The sequence below is a fragment of the Antennarius striatus genome, chromosome 18 (genome assembly GCF_040054535.1).
Source record: "Antennarius striatus isolate MH-2024 chromosome 18, ASM4005453v1, whole genome shotgun sequence".
Lineage (NCBI taxonomy): Eukaryota > Metazoa > Chordata > Actinopteri > Lophiiformes > Antennariidae > Antennarius > Antennarius striatus.
Genome location: NC_090793.1, coordinates 18,048,155 through 18,067,422, shown reverse-complemented (window position 1 = coordinate 18,067,422; position 19,268 = coordinate 18,048,155). Strand labels below are relative to the sequence as shown.

The 19,268-nt window shown below is 39.4% G+C and overlaps 2 protein-coding genes and 1 long non-coding RNA gene across 6 annotated transcripts; 2 read left to right on the top strand and 1 right to left on the bottom strand.

Moving 5' to 3' along the window:
• Positions 1-417: 417 nt before the first annotated feature.
• On the top strand, positions 418-9,348 carry lyn (LYN proto-oncogene, Src family tyrosine kinase). 3 transcript variants are annotated; one of them, XM_068340048.1, is made up of 13 exons: positions 418-556; positions 2,421-2,497; positions 3,154-3,196; positions 3,446-3,551; positions 3,784-3,882; positions 4,075-4,178; positions 4,288-4,437; positions 5,635-5,787; positions 6,108-6,290; positions 6,459-6,535; positions 7,257-7,410; positions 7,564-7,695; positions 8,465-9,348. In XM_068340048.1, the coding sequence occupies exons 2-13, from the start codon at positions 2,426-2,428 to the stop codon at positions 8,665-8,667; spliced, it is 1,476 nt and encodes a 491-aa protein (XP_068196149.1). In that variant the 5' UTR covers positions 418-556; positions 2,421-2,425; the 3' UTR covers positions 8,668-9,348. The 3 variants fall into 3 exon arrangements, with proteins under 3 accessions (XP_068196149.1, XP_068196148.1, XP_068196151.1); XM_068340047.1 differs by having other exon boundaries at positions 2,421-2,557; XM_068340050.1 differs by lacking the exons at positions 418-556; positions 2,421-2,497 and having other exon boundaries at positions 3,154-3,205.
• Positions 5,656-10,307, bottom strand: LOC137611897 (uncharacterized). Of its 2 annotated transcripts, none has more exons than XR_011038800.1 (3): positions 10,241-10,307; positions 7,897-8,190; positions 5,656-5,779 (listed from the first exon to the last, which is right to left on the bottom strand). It is a non-coding gene; the product is annotated as an uncharacterized lncRNA (long non-coding RNA). The 2 variants fall into 2 exon arrangements; XR_011038801.1 differs by lacking the exon at positions 10,241-10,307 and adding an exon at positions 8,438-8,570.
• urod (uroporphyrinogen decarboxylase) lies at positions 9,557-15,280 on the top strand. Its single transcript, XM_068340051.1, has 10 exons — positions 9,557-9,714; positions 10,670-10,782; positions 10,901-10,980; positions 11,240-11,302; positions 11,593-11,790; positions 11,883-12,044; positions 13,204-13,338; positions 13,775-13,875; positions 14,195-14,261; positions 14,889-15,280. Exons 1-10 carry the CDS (start codon positions 9,692-9,694, stop codon positions 15,051-15,053), a joined length of 1,107 nt encoding a protein of 368 aa, XP_068196152.1. The 5' UTR covers positions 9,557-9,691; the 3' UTR covers positions 15,054-15,280.
• The last annotated feature ends 3,988 nt before the right edge of the window (positions 15,281-19,268 follow it).

The following is a 19,268-nucleotide window of genomic DNA, read 5'->3' as shown; positions in this document are numbered from 1 at the left end:
ATAAAAAAATTACTGTATAGGTCATGTTTAAGTGTAGGTCATTTTAACACAAAGGTCACTTTGAACACGTTAACAATGAAGCATAGTAACATTCGGTGGATGATTTAAAAAATTTAATATTAAAATGTAATTGTTTTAGAAGTTTTGTAAAACTTAATGTGATACTGTATTAAATATAGTTTTTCTATGACATCTGTATAGTATGGTGCAGCTTGTGTGTGTGTGTGTGTGTGTGTGTGTGTGTGTGTGTGTGTGTGTGTGTGTGTGTGTGTGTGTGTGTGTGTGTGTGTGTGTGTGTGTGTGTGTGTGTGTGTGTGCGTGCTTGTCTTGGTGGTGGGTGATTGTGTGGTTGATTATGCAAATAATCATTGGACAAAAAGACAAGGAAGTTTCAGTAAGAAAAACACAACTGGTTCCTCATTCTGCTGGTGGAGAGCAGCGCCTCTGACTCACCCGCCTGTCGAGCCTCATACCAGCAGTTATCCAGACCATCTGATGAGAACCAGAGGGCATATCTGAGGAATAAACATTTCTTCACAGAGATAAAAACTGGGAGGTGAGCACAGAAGCAGGTGGAGTGTGAATGTCATGAGAGCAACATGAGTGAAAAACAGTATTGTGTTCATGTATACAGGCACAGTAGAAGAGTTAAAATGACCTGTGTTTGATATGAATTTGTAGAGAATGGTCAATTCTGATTGATTAAAATGGAAAACTTTAATGTATCAATCAGGTTTAAAGATCAATTACATTTAATTGTTGATTTTCTTTCTTTCTACTCAATTATTGAATCCAGTGTTCCTCTTGAGTAAATGTGAGTATATGTGAAAAAACGAACTTAGTTTGATTAAATAATTTATAATTTTAAAATTTCTCATAACAGCATTTTAAATTGTTTTTTGTAATAAATTATACAAATGTAAGTTGGCTCAACACTGTAGAAAGATTGCATCAAATGTGGTTCTTTACAGTGACTTTATTAAATATTAATGGAATGTTTATGTCTAAAATCTGCTAATATTCAGTGTTTTAGGCCCTCCTTATGATTTGTTATTGAATGGTTATAGTTGAGTATGGTTTTCAATAGCACTTTGAATTAAAATAATGTTTTATAAACTGTAATTAATAACATGTTCAACTTTATTTGAGGTCACCTCTAGCAACATATTCATCAAATTCTGAAGCTAACCCAAGCTCTTTTTTTATCAAATTTTTGGCTCAATTATTAGCCAAAGGAAGGAGTTTGAATGTGAGTTGGGGTGACACACACGCAGAGTGTGTCGGCTCCTAATCTGTTCAGACCGTTGGTTTCCTCTTATTTTTATCAAGTTAAAAATATAACAGGCACTAAACCAATGAAATGTACCCAAAGAAACACAGTCAATCCAGCTCTTACCACAGTTTTCATTTTCCATCACAAACATCTCCTCAGATGCATCTAGAATAAATTAAACACTAAGACTCTTTGTCCGCTTCATCCTTTCAACAGTTTTATTTTTAACCTGTATAAATATGAATCACCGCTCTATAGATCATATGACATGACCTTCCAGATCATAATGATCATTACTGATGCGTGTAATGTCTGCTTTTTCGCTTTTTGCACACAAATCATCACATGACCAGCATCAACGTCATTGTGTGTCGCTGTTTGTGGGCTTCATGCTGTTTAGAAGAAAGCCACAGAACAAACCACAATATAAGAAAGCTGATATGAAAGCTGTATTACTGAAGCGTAGTTTCACTTTATGAAATAAGCTTATCTGTTGATCAGCTACACATTTAAAGATGTGTTTAAAAATTATTTATCGAATAGGAATCCAGTTCTTACAGTATTTAACTTTATTAAAGACCAACCATGAACCTCTTGATGGATAATGAGTATTTCCAAATTGGCAGCTAATACTTGTATTCAAAATATGTATACCACTTTTGATTTTTAAGGAGTATTAAAAATCTTCGAACAATGCCCTAATGCCCTCTTAAAGTTCATAACTATGGACAAATAAAAAAAACAAGCTCGATTTATGAAGTGTAAATTCTATTTTACTGCTAATCATGCCTCATATTTTCTTAAATTTGGATCATGTGATTAGGTCTGCCTCACAAACGGGAGTCTGATTTTTCCAGCATCAGCAATTTAATCTGTGACACACAATGTTAAACAGAGAATATCATTCATATGTTGTCCTGGAGGCTGCATTGCAGCTGCTAGTTGTTTCTAATTGTGTACACACATTTCCTCTGTGACCTTTATAAACAGTAAAACATGAACATGTAACTGTTGCTTTTACATGAACGATATGAGAAGTGACAGGTTTCTGGAACCAAATATCTGAAGAGTTTCCTTTACACCAGCTGTAAATGGTAAATGTGTAACCGTCCAGAACAGTCTTCCTTTTTCTGACTTCCTCATGCAGACAGAATGGGCTGCATGAAGTCCACGCTGAGCCAAGGTCTGAACAGAGGAGTGGAGGGGAAGAGCAGCCCGCAGACTGTACGTACCGAGCAAACGCACTATGTCAGAGACCCCACCTCCAATACAAAACACAACATAGTAAGTAGTCACGGTGCACAGATTAGTACATGATAATATGGCACTCGTTTCTAAGTGCTGTGGTGCTGATGGAAACCCGGAGAGAAAGTAAAAGTAGTCGGAAAATCATTCATTTTTAGGATAACTGTTCCTGGGCGAGTTCAAATTCACCAATAGAATCATTGAAGGGCCTTGGTTCACTCCGGGTTCTTCGGTTTTTTCCCACGTCCAAAAGTATGCAATTTAGTTGAATTGGTCACACCAAATTATCCATAGGTGTGAGTGGTTGTGTGGCTTCATGATGTGCTGGCGACACATCTAAGGGTGTACCCCACCTTTTGTTCATAGACAGCTGGGATTGGCTCCAGCAGACCCGTGAGCCACAATGTGGATGAGCGGCTATGTCGGCTCATCTATGAATGATGGATGGATGGATGGATGGATGGATGGATGGATGGATGGATGGACGCAATCAGTTAAATGAAAAAAAAATATTAGCAAAAAAAATTTTCACTTCTCTTCTCTTATCTTTTAATTTCTGACATGTTTCCTCGATGTTAGTTACTTTAGATACATTCTGCGCTATCATAACTAACTCGGTATTGTTTTTTTTGCAGGATAACTCACTGTTACCTGGTCAGGTGTTCCAAAAGATGGAAGGTTTGAAATGTACTATATTTATTTCAGTGCTAAATTCTATTTCACTGTGATCGAATTTAGTATTTAGTTTGACTACTAAAAAAAAAGCAATATTTAAGCCAGGTAGCTTGTTTCAGTAGATATTTTACTGTCTTAGCATTTTCATCTCTGTATCTTGTGTCTGGAGTTTCTGTTTAAAAGCTTGCATGTGACAGGCCTTTTGTTTTTTGTTGAACAGCACTTAATTTGTGTTTTATTTTTCTGTCTTAGAGCAAAAAATTGTGGGAAAAATAATGGTTGGTCTTTTCCATTATGACGCTGTCCATCCTGATGACTTGGGATTCAAGAAAGGAGAGAAGATGACAATCCTGGAGGAGTAAGTGTCTGATTTTCTTCATTTTAAGATTCATTCAACAATTTAAAAAAAAAAATCCTGCTTCATCTCAGACTAACTTCCACACTATTACAGTGAATTGTTGGAATAAGCTGGTGATGCATTTTCTTAGTCTGGTGATGAAGGAAAGCTCTAGATGTGAGAGAAAATAACATGTCATCACTTACAATCAAAGACAATAATTGTGCTAAAAATAAAATGATATTTCCTGCAGACATGGAGAGTGGTGGAAAGCGAGGTCTTTGACAACAGACAAAGAAGGATTCATTCCATCTAATTATGTTGGCCAGGCTGACACCATGGAAACAGAAGAGTGAGTAGCTGTATCTGAACAAAAGACATGTTGCTGCTCCCAAAACACGTTTTATCTTCGTTTTCTGGGGGATAAAAATTGTTTTTCTTTGTTTTGATTTTGTTTCATGCTGATAATTTACAATTGAATTCCACAGTGACTTCTATTAGGGCATCATTGTGTGAATATTGAATGGATCCCTGTTCACTGCAGGTGGTTTTTCAAGGACATCACAAGAAAGGATGCAGAGAGGCAGCTGCTGGCGCCAGCAAACAATCCAGGCTCTTATCTTATCAGGGAAAGTGAAACAGCGAAAGGTATGGAAATCACTGCAGCCCTGAGAGATGGAGATAGATTCATTAACATGACCTACTTTCAGTTTACGAATTGTTGTTCGCTCTCTTTAACTTGGCTGTTTTCACGCAGGAAGCTTCTCGCTGTCCATCAGAGATGTGGGTGAAAAGGGGACGGACGTGGTCAAACATTATAAGATCAGGATGATGGATAACGGCGGCTACTACATCTCTCCTAAGATCACCTTCCGTGACATCTACACCATGATCAAACACTACCACAGTGAGTGCAGCTCTGGAATGAGAATAATAATAATAATATTTGTTGTCTTTTCTTTACTTTTTCATTGAAGAATGCATCAATCTTGGTATTTCTTTGTGTTTCAAATTTGGCACATACAGGTAAAATGCACATCTACTGGACTTAACTGTTTGGCTGTGGTAGCTATTGTGATCGTAAATGATGGTTCTAGGATTATGAGTTTAATTTGGGATTAATTGGATTAAGGGGGACTGCTGGTGTTTGTCAGAGATACAGTATGTGCTTTCGAGAATTCCATCCTAGTTTGGTATTTCAGAAACTTTTCTGAACAACTACAGCCTATATCACATGTGTCAAAATCATGGCCCCGGGGCCAAATTTGGCCCGCCACATCATTTTACGTGGCCCCCAAGAGCACAAAAAAGTGCCTAAAAAATGTGTCAAAAGTGTGTTTTGATCAAAACTACATTTCCCACGATGCAGTAATGAAGGCCATTTTAACATTGACAAAATCATTTTGAACAAAGTTAATGTCCCAACTTGAGTTTGATGTTATTTTCCTTTATTTACTTGGATAGTTTGATTCTTGATTGATGGAGTTCTGTTGGTTTAATAACCTGACAAATCAAAAGGATTTATGTTATAACAGAGAAACAAGTAAACATATTTTTTCTGTGTAACTGTAATGTTTGTAACTTAAATAAGTAATGAATTCAGCGTTATTTAACATTAAGGAGTAGTTACTTTTATTTTACATTTATCTTACATTACTGACGTGGCCCTCGGTGAAAATGAGTTTGACACCCCTGCTTTAGAGCTATGAGAAATATTATTAATGGTTGTTTTTTTGGGTATCATGGCAGCCTTATCCCAACGTATCACATCTATGGGACTTTTGCCTATAATACTATAATAATCTACAGAAAATGAAATCGAAATTAAAACAGTCAGTGTGCTACTTATGGGGAAATGTCAACAAGTTTAACAACCACAGATCTGAAGAACTTGTCCTCTCTGAGATAAATAAATAGAAAATTGTAGTTGTGTTTTATTCAATAAAAATTACTTGAAGTGTTCTGTCATATCTTACATTACTACTGAAAAGTAAAGCAAAGAGTCCTTACTCTCAGTGTGTGTGTGTGTGTGTGTGTGTGTGTGTGTGTGTGTGTGTGTGTGTGTGTGTGCGTGCGTGCGTGTGTGTGTGTGCGCACCTTCCAGACAAAGCAGATGGCCTGTGTCGTAAGCTGGACCGTCCGTGTATGAAACCGAAAGCTCAGAAGCCGTGGGAAAAGGATGCCTGGGAGATTTCCAAAGACTCGATTACGATGGTGAATAAACTTGGAGCTGGTCAGTTTGGGGAAGTCTGGATGGGTAAGGAGAGAGAAAATAACATAACACAGCAAACTGAACCATCAGGTTAATACAGATATGGATACATGTGTCATTGTCGTTGCCCCCACAACCAACCTTTAGGGTTTGGCTGCTGTGAAGCCCAATACCATGAGTGATTCATTACCTATCTCTCACCCAATTTCCTAACCAGAATAGCAATATGTTCGATTAAACATGGTGGCACAACAGACCCTGAACCCTGTCCTGTCCAACAAATAATTTAATACTTTTGATACTTCAGAGTAGGAATCACCTCTATGCTCACTGTTCCCCTCTTCCTACGTTTTCTGTTCCTTCAGCGTACTACAACAACCAAACTAAAGTGGCGGTGAAGACGCTGAAGCCAGGCACCATGACGGTGGAAGCCTTTATGGAAGAAGCCAACATCATGAAGACCCTGCAGCATGACAGGCTGGTGCGGCTCTACGCAGTCGTCACCAAGACAGAACCCATCTATATCATCACTGAATTCATGGCAAATGGTAAGTAGTTCTTATTTTTAACAGTTGTAGCTGTATGCTAAATGGCTTTTGGATCAAAATCACTGTCAATGTGGATGCACAAGTAGGCATGAGGCCCTCCAGCGGGTGCAGATGGACACAAGAGCCCACCAGACACTGACATTGTTTCCTGTCCTGTTTTGTCCTTAGGGAGCCTTCTAGACTTCTTAAAGACTGGAATAGGATGCAAACTGCAACTTCCAAAACTCATCGATTTCTCAGCACAGGTGATTTTTACTGCTGACTGTATATTCCGACTCCAGCTTGTACTTTTTCGTGGTTGTGAAACCGACTAGTGTCAGTGTTTCCATTCGTTCTTCTTCCTGAAAGAGGAAGAAGAACCAAAACTACAAATCTGTCATTAATTCCAACCCATGCTGGATGTGTGGTAACATCACATCGGTTTAGTTGTTATGTCCACTCCCAGTCAAACCCTATGAAGACTGGTGAAACTACTGAGCAGATATAAAAAAGTAAAGGTTCCCATAATGAACAAATAGCATGAATATTAAGAAAATTAATGAATGCAAACATAAAACATACAGGAAATGCTAGTAAAAACTTCCTCTCTTGTCCGTTCATAGGGGTCGCCACTCATATTTGTTTAGCAAAGTTTTTTATGCTGGATGCCCTTCCTGCCATAACCCTCTGCGTTTATCCGGGCTTGGAACCTGCCTACTGTTGACACTGGGGTGTGCAGAATGGACAGCAATTGGTTGATTTGGGTTTTAAATGCTGGAATCATGACATCACAGCTTCCTGGAGGGACAGTCCTATTGTGTCAAAGTTGTAGGGACACACAGTTATATTTTGAGGCTTGTTTTTCTTATTGCTCTGAGCTGGGGAGAAGCTAATACTTTGGTCTCTGGTTGTTTCTTCTCGTCTGTTTAAATGATGATTTAATCTTCATAAATGTCAAACAGGTCATTTTCTCCGTTGGTGTTGCAGATAGCAGAGGGAATGGCCTACCTAGAGAAGAGGAACTACATTCACAGAGACCTGAGAGCAGCTAATGTCCTGGTGTCGGAGAGTCTGCTCTGTAAAATAGCAGATTTTGGACTAGCGAGAGTTATAGAGGACGACGAGTATTCCGCCAGAGAGGGTAAACTGTGTGCTTGTGTGTGTGTTTATTTTGTGCAACATCTTTATTTTCCATCACAAATAAGCTGATGTGAAACATCCCCTTTTGACAGTCTATTTGGAAACTACAAACTTTTATTTATAATCAGTGGTTGCTACCATTTGTCCTCCACAGGAGCCAAATTCCCAATTAAATGGACAGCTCCAGAGGCCATAAACTACGGCTCCTTCACTATCAAGTCAGACATGTGGTCCTTTGGAGTTCTGCTGTATGAGATTATAACCTATGGGAAGATCCCTTACCCAGGTAACATTCACCATGATATGAAAATGTCACTTTTTTATTTTCATTATAAACTATTCATTTTTATAGCATTGCTTTTTTTCCAAAAGAAGTTTGTTTTCATCCAATACATTTTGCACAATTATGCAAAATATATTAGATGTTTTCCAAAAAGGTGTGTAAAAGAAAGGTGCGCGTGTGTGGAAGCTGTAATTTTAGACCCACCTGCAGACATCGATAGAACTAAACCAGCTGATTCATCATTTCCAGGCCTCCTCTTCAGTTTGTGACCTGAGGATGTGGAGATTAGATGACCTCAGTGAAGGTCTCCCTTCATTTGATGCTGGGTTGTAGTAGATCCCCGATCAAATCAACTCAATCCATTTAAACCTGAGAATTTTAAGGGCTGCTGGGATTTTGTGGAATGGATTCCCATTTGTCTTCCGGGTTCAAATAGCCAGGATGCTGTTGTGGCGTTTGGTGGCACTTTTTTCTGCCCTCTGCTGGTGGTTTTGCTTCCTGAAATGTAGAAGACTATTTGGTGTGACATGTCCATGTGTCATGCTAAAAAGACAGTGTTATTATAATTATGGCTTTCTCCAGGATTATACACTCAACAAAACCAAATATTCAACACTTTTAATTTAAGAAAAAAAAAGGATGTACAGTATATCTCTCCTACACAACATAGATTAGCTTATATCAATGAAGATATTCTTTCGTCAGGTTAAGTCTGACTGTGTTTGGGTGTTGTCTGTATTCACACCTCCATGTCTGCCTGTGTTGTCCCCAGGTATGACTAAAGGAGAAGTGATGTCCTCATTGCAGCGTGGCTATCGCATGCCACGACCTGACAACTGTCCCACCGAACTCTATGAGATGATGATGTCCTGCTGGAGGAACATGCCTGAAGACAGGCCCACCTTTGATTACATTCAGAGTTTCCTGGATGATTTCTACACGGCCACAGAGGGGCAGTATCAGAGGCAACCATAGAGAATGAATAAAGACATTTACTGCAGATTTAGTCTGAAGCCACTTTAAAAATTGATTTATTTTGTGCACTTCAGTTTGACCTGTAATAATCACAGAAGAGGTACTTTTGTATAAAATTGAGAAAAAACATACCAGCATATATAATTTACTTTTATTTTTTGTAATAAGCATTTTGTGCCTCGGCATTTGAATATTTGTATGAAAAAAGAACATTTTTTAAATTTCAACTATGTTTTGCATAAGGATGTTAGCAGATGTTAGACAAAGTTTGTTAACATGGGCGAGAATGTTGGAAGGTTAAAGTTTTGATTCCAGTGTGAAAAATGTAGTAAAACATGAAAGGCCTTTATTACATGTAGAATCAGCTGTTAAAAGGCTGCAGGCGAAGTGATGACCTTCTGTAAAGTTTATTTTATCATAAAAAAATGTAGAAATCATCACTGCCTGCAGACTTGGTTCACTCGTTCGTATACTGATTAAACAATGTTTACTCATTATACAAACGCATATTTTAAACTTTTGAAATTCACTTCATATTGAAGTGCTGTAGCTCTTCTTTATTTTGTCTGTTCGAGGAACCTTTTTTTTATTAGTATTTCACCATTTCAAAGTTTTGTATAACAGATGTGTAATGTGGATTTGTCGATTCATTTGTTTTAATATAAAGGAGCAGAAAAACTTTGAATTTAAAGTTGTGATTTTTTTCGTTTGACATGTGGTGATCATCGCTCCTATTCGAAATGAAAAATCTGATTTTTATAAATCAGCTCATGAAAGAAAGATTTTTTGATGAACAAGCAACCAAAAACAGAAAATAAGACATAATAGGACCCCTTTAAGCATTTTATTGTGAAGTCAGAGCTCATTTCCGGGCCGGGTCACATGACCTTTCAAGATGGCCGCGGCCTGTTGGCTCTGGAGACATTGTGTAAGCATATTCAAATGACATCTGATGAACTGACAGCTCAACAGAGACACAGAGAAGCGTTTTGAGAAGGTGTCTCATCTCTGCAGCTTGGCCGACATGAGTAAAGACGCTTTAATCCTGTGAGTACTTCCGGTGTTAGCTTAAACACATCGTATTTACGTTGAGGTTAGCAACAGCGTGTTTGCTGGCTGTCAAATCAGTCAGATTATGAAATGAGCGTCTGTCAGCCTCACGTAAAGAGGCCTCTATACAATAAGTATTGAGCCATTAATCATCGCGTTTAATGTAAATTATTTTTTTTTGCACAAATAAGAAACTTTTCCGGACATTAATGTGACTTAGGCACAGGTCTGTTTCGCTGAAAACTCCTATATTCTCTCATATTCTGTTCCTCCCATGAAAATGTGCTTTGTTTAAATCTGCCATTAATTAAGGAAATACATCTTGTGTGAGTATTCGTATTGTTAATTTTGTTGACAAAATTTATCACAGTCCAACTCCCAATTATTTTAATTTGAATGAAAAATTTATGGAAAATATGAAATATTAGTAAAAGTGCAGGGCAGGTAACTATTTGATTCACGTGGAGGTATCGGTGGTCTGTGCAGGTCAGGGGAAGAAGTTTTAGTGATCAGTTTTATTTACCTGAAAGTTTGAATTCCAGCTAAATAGCGAAGCATCACATCCTAGTCAGGCATTCATTCAACCGTTTCTCTACTGCTGGCTGATGATAAGAGAGCAGAGGACTGTTATCACCCAAAAATCACTCATCAGCTGGATGTCTAATAAGATTGCTGAAGAGTGGGTGGGACACGCCTGTATATAAGATAACAGAACCTTTCTCTGTGTTGAAGTGAAACTGACATTTTTCATGCCTTTTTGTTCTGTAATGACGATTGTACAACCCCTAAAACATCCTATATCCTGAGTCTATCTACATGTCTGAGCCATGATCACTTTATACCACAATTTTAGAAAAATTTCCAATAAAGATTAGTAAACTAGTCCTCGTCTGTTGCTTTACCTCGACCATGAACTCCACTGCTTTTGTGTTGGTTGACTTTTTCAATGCAGACCCAAAGATTTCCCTCAGCTCCTCAACGATACGTTCCTGCGAGCAGCAAGAGGAGAAGAAACTGAACATGTTCCTGTCTGGTGTATGAGACAGGCAGGAAGATACCTGCCAGGTACTGTCATCTGTCCAGTCTTCTCTTCCCCACCTAAAATCAACTTTTTCCTTACAGTAACTCTTTAAATATTTTAGTTGACTTTTTAGCAATTTATGTTTTTTAATGTTATTTTCAGAGTTCCGTGAGACCAGATCAGGAAAAGACTTCTTTGAGACATGTCGCTCACCGGAGGCCTGTTGTGAGCTCACTCTGCAGGTACATCAGCTCTTCTTCAGAAGACATCCATGTTAGCATAACACAGATTTTATATGTCAATACTGGTGTTCAATGGAATAAGAGGCTTTTAATTACTAATGCACCGATTTAACAATATGCAGCAAAAAGAAACCGTTTCTGTAAATATCCAATCATGACCCCGTCTTTTGTAATAAACTATGACATGTTTGATTATTATGTTGAACCACACGTCCATGGTTATTCCTTATCTTTAATTCTTCTTTTTATCCTCCTTCAGCCTCTGAGACGTTTCCCCTTCGACGCTGCCATCATCTTCTCTGACATCCTGGTTATCCCACAGGTTAGCTTACTGGTTGTGTCTCTGTCCAGTTGTTCTGCTCACTTTGTGGCCTCCAAATGATCAGTGCACCTTTATGTAGGTGAGGTTATACTGTCAGTCAGCCTACCAGCTAATTTAAGACCAAGTGAATTGAATTTTCACATTTTCCAAGTTTATTTTGCTCAAATATTAGCTTTCAGTGGAACTCATCAGGACTCACTGGTTCTAAAGATTGATGCTAAATGTTTTTCCATTCGGATCAAGTTTTCAGTGCTTTTTAATCAAACTTTCCATCATCTTTCTCTGCGCAGGCCATGGGTATGGATGTGCAGATGGTGGCTGGAAAGGGTCCCACATTCCCAGACCCCCTGAAGGAGCCAGAAGACCTGCAGCGCCTGCAGGCCAAAGTCGACGTGGGCAAAGAGCTGGGCTACGTATTCAAAGCCCTCACCCTGACCAGACACAAGATCCAGGGCAAAGTGCCACTCATTGGATTCACCGGAGCTCCAGTGAGAGATGACAGGGGACACAGCTGGACGGCAATGCTAGAATGAGCTCCAAGTCTCACTATTCTCTTTCCTTTGACTCCCTGCCCCTACAGTGGACACTAATGTCCTACATGATCGAAGGCGGAGGCTCCAACACCCACTCGAAGGCAAAGCGATGGCTGTACCGACACCCTGAGGCCAGCCATATGCTGCTGAAGATGCTGACGGATGTGATTGTACAGTATCTGCTGGGGCAGGTGGCAGCTGGAGCTCAGGTCAGAACTCGTGACTTCACATCTCCAGACACACCTTTGACACACATAAATTCAGCTTTAAGAAGGCAACAGATGACTGGATGTGAAACGGTTTTTGTTCCTCCAGTCAAAAGAAAGCCTGCAGGTGTTTCTGTGTGTAGATGATGCCTGATGAAAAGAAACATAAACCAGAGACTCTGTATGAGGTGGACTGTGTCGCCCTGCACATGCTAATAGAAATAATCCACTCAAGTGATTGTTTTCTTCTTGACAAATACACCTTTTAGAGCTTCTCTAAAGTATCTCCTAATGAAGGATACATTGGATTTTCTTTAGTTTGGGCTAAATGTAAGTGAATGATGATATTGATTGTATATTATCTGTGATTAATGACAACTAGCTCTGTTAATTTTGTGCATGCCGGACCGGTACGATTTCAGGGCTTCCGAGAAATTGTTTCCTCTTCCTACCACAGGCATGTTTTCCTTCGAACTACCCCAATAACTTCGCTATCAGCAGTGTAAACTACAGTATATGCGCAAAAATGTGCTCATTTGTGTCGATTGGTTAGATTGCTGGATTGTTCAAATATTGCAAACCTGTTATTACATTTTATGGAGGGGACAAATCCATTCAAATCAGCATCAGTTTCTAAACTGATGCACATTCAATACCAGACCAAAGTCTGCCCCGTTTTTTGTAGGGGTGGATTGTGGGCCAGGGAAGCCAAAGAGCAAGAACTCGTATTATTCATAGAGAACAAAGAGTTGAAGGTAAAAGTATAGCTCTGCCTGCAGCAACTTTAATCTGAATCGCTGAAGACTTTATAGGAGCAGCTTTGGTGGCATCATCAGTAACTATGGTGATCTTGTCAGAGTAAAAGAGCATCACATTTTTGATACTGTAGAGTCTAGATTTATTCTTAGCACACCTGCTGTTCTGGTCTAAACCTCAGTTCTGCCATAGAGAAATACTTCACAGGCTTTGTTTAGGTCTTTTTAAAACTGCTGTAACCACTATTGTTTTATAACAATGGTTCAAATGATGGGATGTCTTGGTGTCATGAGCTCACAGCCCTCAGGTCTGTACTGCTGTCTTTCTGTCAGCGTTCTAGAGGCATAAAACTACTTTTTTCATAGGTTCTTATGACCAAGCGGTCACTATTATGCGTGTTGTTCAGGCTCTTCAAGTGTTTGAGTCCCACGCCGGCATCCTGGGACCAGATGAGTTCAAAGAGTTCTCGCTGCCTTACCTCCGAGACATTGCTCGTCGCGTTAAAGAACACCTCAAGAAAGAAGGACAAGACATTCCCATGGTGAGAGACAGCCGCCCGCGTCAGCAGCATACATGCTCCACATGTAAATCTGCCCACGTATATGACACACACACAGTCATTAAGAACTCCATGAGGCATTTCTTCACTATATTTTTTATTCTTCTTGATGGCGTCAGTAGCTAATGATGTACATACTTCCGTCTAAACTTCCAAATGTATTTCTTTCCTGTATTTTTCTGCATGTTCTCTTGTTCTAATTACTATGTTAGTTTCAATAGACGGTTCTATTCTTATCACGCTGTTGCTTCCATAACACTGTTTCCCATGAGGTATCATTAGGGATCCATCTGGTCTAATGGAGATGAGGGGATTGTTTTCTTGCCACAGGAGGGCAGCATTTCTCAGGAAATGCTTGATGGTGATTTGAACAGAAGTTGCTTTGAAAACTGGTTCTTGTGTGTTTTGGGTTTTTCAGATCGTATTTGCAAAGGATGCTCACTACGCAGTGGAGGATCTGTCCCGGTCTCATTATGAGGTGGTGGGACTGGACTGGACCATTGACCCAAGATCAGCACGGTAACACACACACACACACACACACAGCCATATGCAGCTGTTGTGTTATGTGTTTTCTCTAATCTGTTATGTAAAAAAAATAAAGCTGCAGCATTCAAATCTAAATCTGAGCTGTGGCTTCCCCCTCTAGAGCGTGGGGGGGGGAGTAAGTTAACCATTAGTGACCTCTCTATCATCACTAGTTTCCTACTGGGGGCAGGACTTGAGTCAACAAACGTCTGTTTCCTGCTCTGCTCATCACATGCTTCACCTGTTGGTTAAATAATTACGTGTGTGTGTGTGTGTGTGTGTGTGCGCGTGTGTGTGTGCGCGCTCACAGGGAGCGCTCAGGCGGGAAGGTCAGTCTGCAGGGAAACATGGACCCCTGTGCTCTCTACGCTCCAAAGGTAACCTTGCTCCTCTTCCTCTACTTTTTAGCTTAGCTTACATTTTTTACAGATTAGAGGAAGTCAGACGTCTCTTAAAGAAACAGTTAATGCAACCGTTGAATTTCTAAACACATCATTCAACACTATTCATGTCCCAAAAGTGGAAAAGTTTGTATTTACACCCCATTGTGAGCTCAGACCTTAAATGCAGCAGTGCACAACCTCGAAACACCTCTAGATAAAATAGTCCAGAGTTCATTATCTCCACATGCTTTGTCTGTTTGTCAAAGACTGAAGGTACTGAAGAGGAGGAAGTTGCCATACAAAAAAGGCATCTTTAAACAGTAACAGGTTTGACAGCATATGTTGAGTTTCTTCTTAATTTCTTGAAAATTTATGAAGTAGGACTTTATTCTCCGGCTAACCACCTAAAACAAGAAAAAATAAGTGTTAAAAATATTTAAAGGTTCCTTCGATATGTGTTTGAAGTGTTTGCCAAGTTTCATGAAAAATATGGAATCTTTAGGTATTGCTTTATGCCCTGTACAAAAAAAACCCTACCTGTGACATCTGTATCCTCCTTTTTATGATGGTAGGAGAAATAACTGTTAACTCGTAATACTCTGTCCTTCTTATCTCCCTCAGGGACGTATTTCAGACATTGTGAAGAAGATGCTGGAGGGTTTCGGCACGAGGGGTTACATAGCCAACCTGGGTCACGGCTTGTACCCCGACATGGACCCAGAGAATGTGGGCGCCTTCGTCGAGGCGGTGCACCAGCACTCTAAACAGATGATCAAACAGCTGTGAAAGTGGAAGAAGCTGTTTGAGGGAATGTGGAAGCCAAAGAACGTCTGGCTTTAGTTTCTAGCTTTTTTTTTTTTATTGGAAAGGATGGATATTTGATAATATACAGCTTCATGTCTGATGAGAACATTGTATGTGCATCAAACACATTATTAGTTGTATCAGCTCTATATTAATTTTGGATCTTTTAACAGCTTTGAATTGTAGAATAAAAATAGTTCTTAAACCTTCACGACCTCTGTTGAGTTCAGTCGGCGATCGTGTCATCTGAATTTAAAAGTTGGTCATTTAGACAAAAGGTTTTGTCTGGAGACAACTACAGTTGATAAATCAGTCAGTGAGAATGTCTTGCCTGCAGCCGTTGATCATTTCACCACCTAACTTCAAATTATTGCCTGCAGGAAGAGGTTTATTTTTGTTCCCTATGAAGTGCTTATTGTGAAAGAAGATGCCTTGTACTGTTTGTCTCGACTTTCCACTGTTTTTATATAATTATTTTGTTGAAATTATGTCTCATGAAGTCTATTGCAGTTTTTTCTGGTTATGGAATTCACTTGTCTTTGTAATTTTGGTCCAACTAAATAACCGATTTTTTGAGATACAGTACAGTGAATTTTATGAAATATCATGCTTGTTTTTTTAACTGGATGGTATTGCTTTTGTCAGCCCCAAATACAAATTTAAAGAAAAGAAAAACAAGTGCCATGAGTTACAATTACTAACCACTTATTCAATAAAGTGGTTGTAAAACACTTTTTAACAACAATGGTCAAGACAACCTTTCCAGGTTTGGATTTTCAGGTTCCCCTGTAGCCATTAAATACAGACATCTGCCCCCTACAGGTATGGGGGGGGTTACTCCCTCTACCAGCTGGTGACCATCAGACGTTACTCCTATAATTCCAGTTTAGCATGTCTGGGGCTTTATGCAAATAGCAGTTAACATCTGCATATAGTTCACCACCAAATAGCAGTTAAAAAAGCATGTCTTTGTGGTAGATTAAATACAAGCCATAGATAAATACACTGAAGAATTCATCTTAACCAATCAGGAGGCTTTACGAAAGCTACACGGGCCCTAACATCCAATCACAGAACTCAACGTCTAGTTAGTTATTACATTTGAGGTAAACACAAAGCTTTCAAACAGAGCACAGCTTAAAATTAAATTGCATGCATTATTACTGTAATCATAATCGAAGCTCTTGACATGACAAATAGTGAAAAGAGGGATGAAATTATCCCTTGTTTTGTTTCTCTGAGGCAGCTCAGAACATCAGATAAGCAGATTCTACTAAATCCGGTTGTTGTTGTTGTTCCCACTGATGATGTGATGGATTCCAGCAAAAATCATAACATCATGTGACCAAACTGGGGGAGGGATTTGAACTCCAGGGCTTCCCTCCTCACTTGACACAATTACTTTGTTATTTACAGAATTTAAACCACGTTGTCACGGGTAGGTTAGACCGGTTTGCAGGTGTTATTACTTTCTTGGGTTCACTGATTTTGAAATTAAAAATCTTAATTTCAAACTGCTTTTCCTATGGAAAAAGTCAGTAGTAACAGTAACAGTAGTTTTGGATTTTTTTGTTACTTTGACAAATGTTGACCAACTGTTCCAAAGGACACCCTGAGTGGCCACCAAAGGTAAACCCTGACTTTATTAAATGAGAGGAAGAGAATAAGTGCAAAGTGATTGAGGAACATCAAACGGCTCTAAAAAATGGAGCTCTGTTGCACAGAAGAACAGCACAGTATTTGGCCTGAACAACACACATGATCACGTCTTATTGTTTCCAGGGTGTTTGTCATCAGAGGATTTTGAAATATTGCCAGGATGCTCAAATCTGGCTGTACCAAGTTGGAGTAAAATAACCTCTATGACTTTGGCTACTGAAGTTTCAGAAAAAAGATTAAATACTGAAATGCACCCCTTCAGATATTTAAAACAAAATATTAATAAAAGGAAAAACAGCATTTATAGTGTCTCCTGTGTAGATAGAAGCAACAAATGAATAAAACTCACCCCCAATTTTTGACAGGTAAGACTAAAGAGGCTGGAACTGTGTGTCAGCAGGCCATCTGGGAATACAGTGATTGGATCTGTGTGTATGCAAAAGAAAGATAGATGGATGATTGAGAGAGAGACAGAGAGAAAGAAAGAGGAAGAAGTACAACAATGAATCTGTGCTCTTTAGACATTGAGATCAATTTCCACACGGTTACCTTTAAAGCCTTTGTTTACATTTGTGTGCTTTCTGTACATTTCAAGGCATATGCATATGAGTCATTTAAGGGTGTGTGTGTGTGTGTGTGTGTGTGTGTGTGTGTGTGTTCGAGTTTGTTTGAGGAGGTCCAGGCTCCATCTCTCAGCAAATCAGCAGGCCTGAAAATCCAATCTGCCTGGAGAGACAGCAGGCTGTACATCATCTTCCATGGATGGACATTATCAGCGTTTTATCAGTGACCGCTCCCCCAAAATACACACACACACACACACACACACACACACACACACACACACACACACACACACACACACACTACATGTTTCATTGACCACATGCATGAATGAACACACATCCACAAGCAGCCCACAGTGACAGAGACTGATAGGCATCATTAACGTAGTTCTTGTGGAGGGAGGCAGAGGAAGAAACTGGAGACCTTGAGCTGCTTCATTCAAATGCAGATGCTGACAGCTGTGACTCTCCCTCTATGCTGACGACAACGTCCTGTTCAGAAATGTTCGGAACAGTTCCCCTGAGTTATGGTCACCCTGACTGTGACTCCCATGTCTGAAAAAGGTAGAATCCTCACCTAAATATCCACAAATGTAGACAAATATTGGATTGAATAAAAATATCCATGTAGTCTTTCGAGGTTGCTTATAAGCGTTCTGCAAATGTAACAATGCTTTGTTATTTCACTTCATTAAATGTAGGGAATAGTGTGCTCAAAAAGGAAAATTCAATGAACAATTATTTTACAACCAGGTAAGCCAGTTCAAGAGATATTTTAGTTGTTTGAGGGAACAAATAAAATTTTGGTACAAAATCACACTTGAAAATGAAGTTTCAAACTACAAACTATCAACACATCAAAATACTCTAAAACACAACAAATCCAGCTCAGTTATTGCATCATTTACACTTAAAGACTCATGAACATGCCTTGTCTGAAATAAATGAATAACTAACTAACTAACTAACTAACTAACTAACATGTCACATTCAAAGGGAATGGAGCACATTAATGTATCATCAAACTAGCGTTATGGCAGCAACAACTACAGGGTTTCATCTGTGATGTCTTCAGGCACAAGATCGATTGTAGGTTCTTCTACACACTACATGTAGCACTGAGGGACCAACACATACTACACTTATAATGAAAGAATACAGACTTAGAGATTGAATAAGGCTTGTGCAGACAGCTGGGTTATTGAAGAAAGAGAGGCAGAAGTATGTGGGTTAGCAGCGCAAAATGAAGGAGAAAAAGATTAAGCATGTAGCAATCACTCCTCCATCTACAGTATCTGTCTGGATAATTAATATAAATCGGCTCATTTACCATCAGCCAATCGATCTAGATTTACACACACACAAACACACACAAACACACACACACACACACACACACACACACACACAGACATACACACACACACTGTCACAAGCACACTTAGCACTTCTTGATGGCCTGATTGCCTGCTCATATGGCTCAGCAGGAATCTAAAATGAATTGTGGGGGGTAGAAGAAAAATGTTCTGATAGCAGACAAATGAGGGCAAGATTGATGTAAAGAGATCAGTGTGCACGTGCTTCATTTATCACTGATGCTGCTGGGGGGGGGGGGGGGGGTAAAATGCTAAACTGAACTGGAGACACTGGGATGCTGGGATTCAAAAAGCTCCAACTACTGTATATGAATAAACCATCAGTACCCTTAGAACAATTAAAAACAAGATGATGACAGGTGTGGGCAGGTTTACCGTTTGTGCCATCATAGTAGAGTCATTTCTGTCGTAGTAGCCAGGGTTTTTGAGGGAGGGCAGGGCTCTGTCTACCCACTGAAGGCAGCTCTATGGCTTCAGTGACGTCGTCTCTGCGTCTGTATCCAACAAATCCATAGCGGTTAGGATCAGGAAGGAAAGTGTTAGTGTTTGACACCTGGAGGAAAACAATCAGATCCTTCCATAAAGATGAGATTAAT

Coding starts and splice junctions, on each gene's coding strand:
- lyn (XM_068340047.1), top strand. CDS start 2,426: ATGGGCTGCATGAAGTCCACGCTGAGCCAAGGTCTGAACAGAGGAGTG. Junction 3,552..3,783: donor AAGATGACAATCCTGGAGGA/GTAAGTGTCTGA, acceptor TATTTCCTGCAG/ACATGGAGAGTGGTGGAAAG. Junction 3,883..4,074: donor GACACCATGGAAACAGAAGA/GTGAGTAGCTGT, acceptor TGTTCACTGCAG/GTGGTTTTTCAAGGACATCA.
- urod (XM_068340051.1), top strand. CDS start 9,692: ATGAGTAAAGACGCTTTAATCCT. Junction 10,783..10,900: donor GGCAGGAAGATACCTGCCAG/GTACTGTCATCT, acceptor TGTTATTTTCAG/AGTTCCGTGAGACCAGATCA. Junction 11,303..11,592: donor ACATCCTGGTTATCCCACAG/GTTAGCTTACTG, acceptor TTCTCTGCGCAG/GCCATGGGTATGGATGTGCA.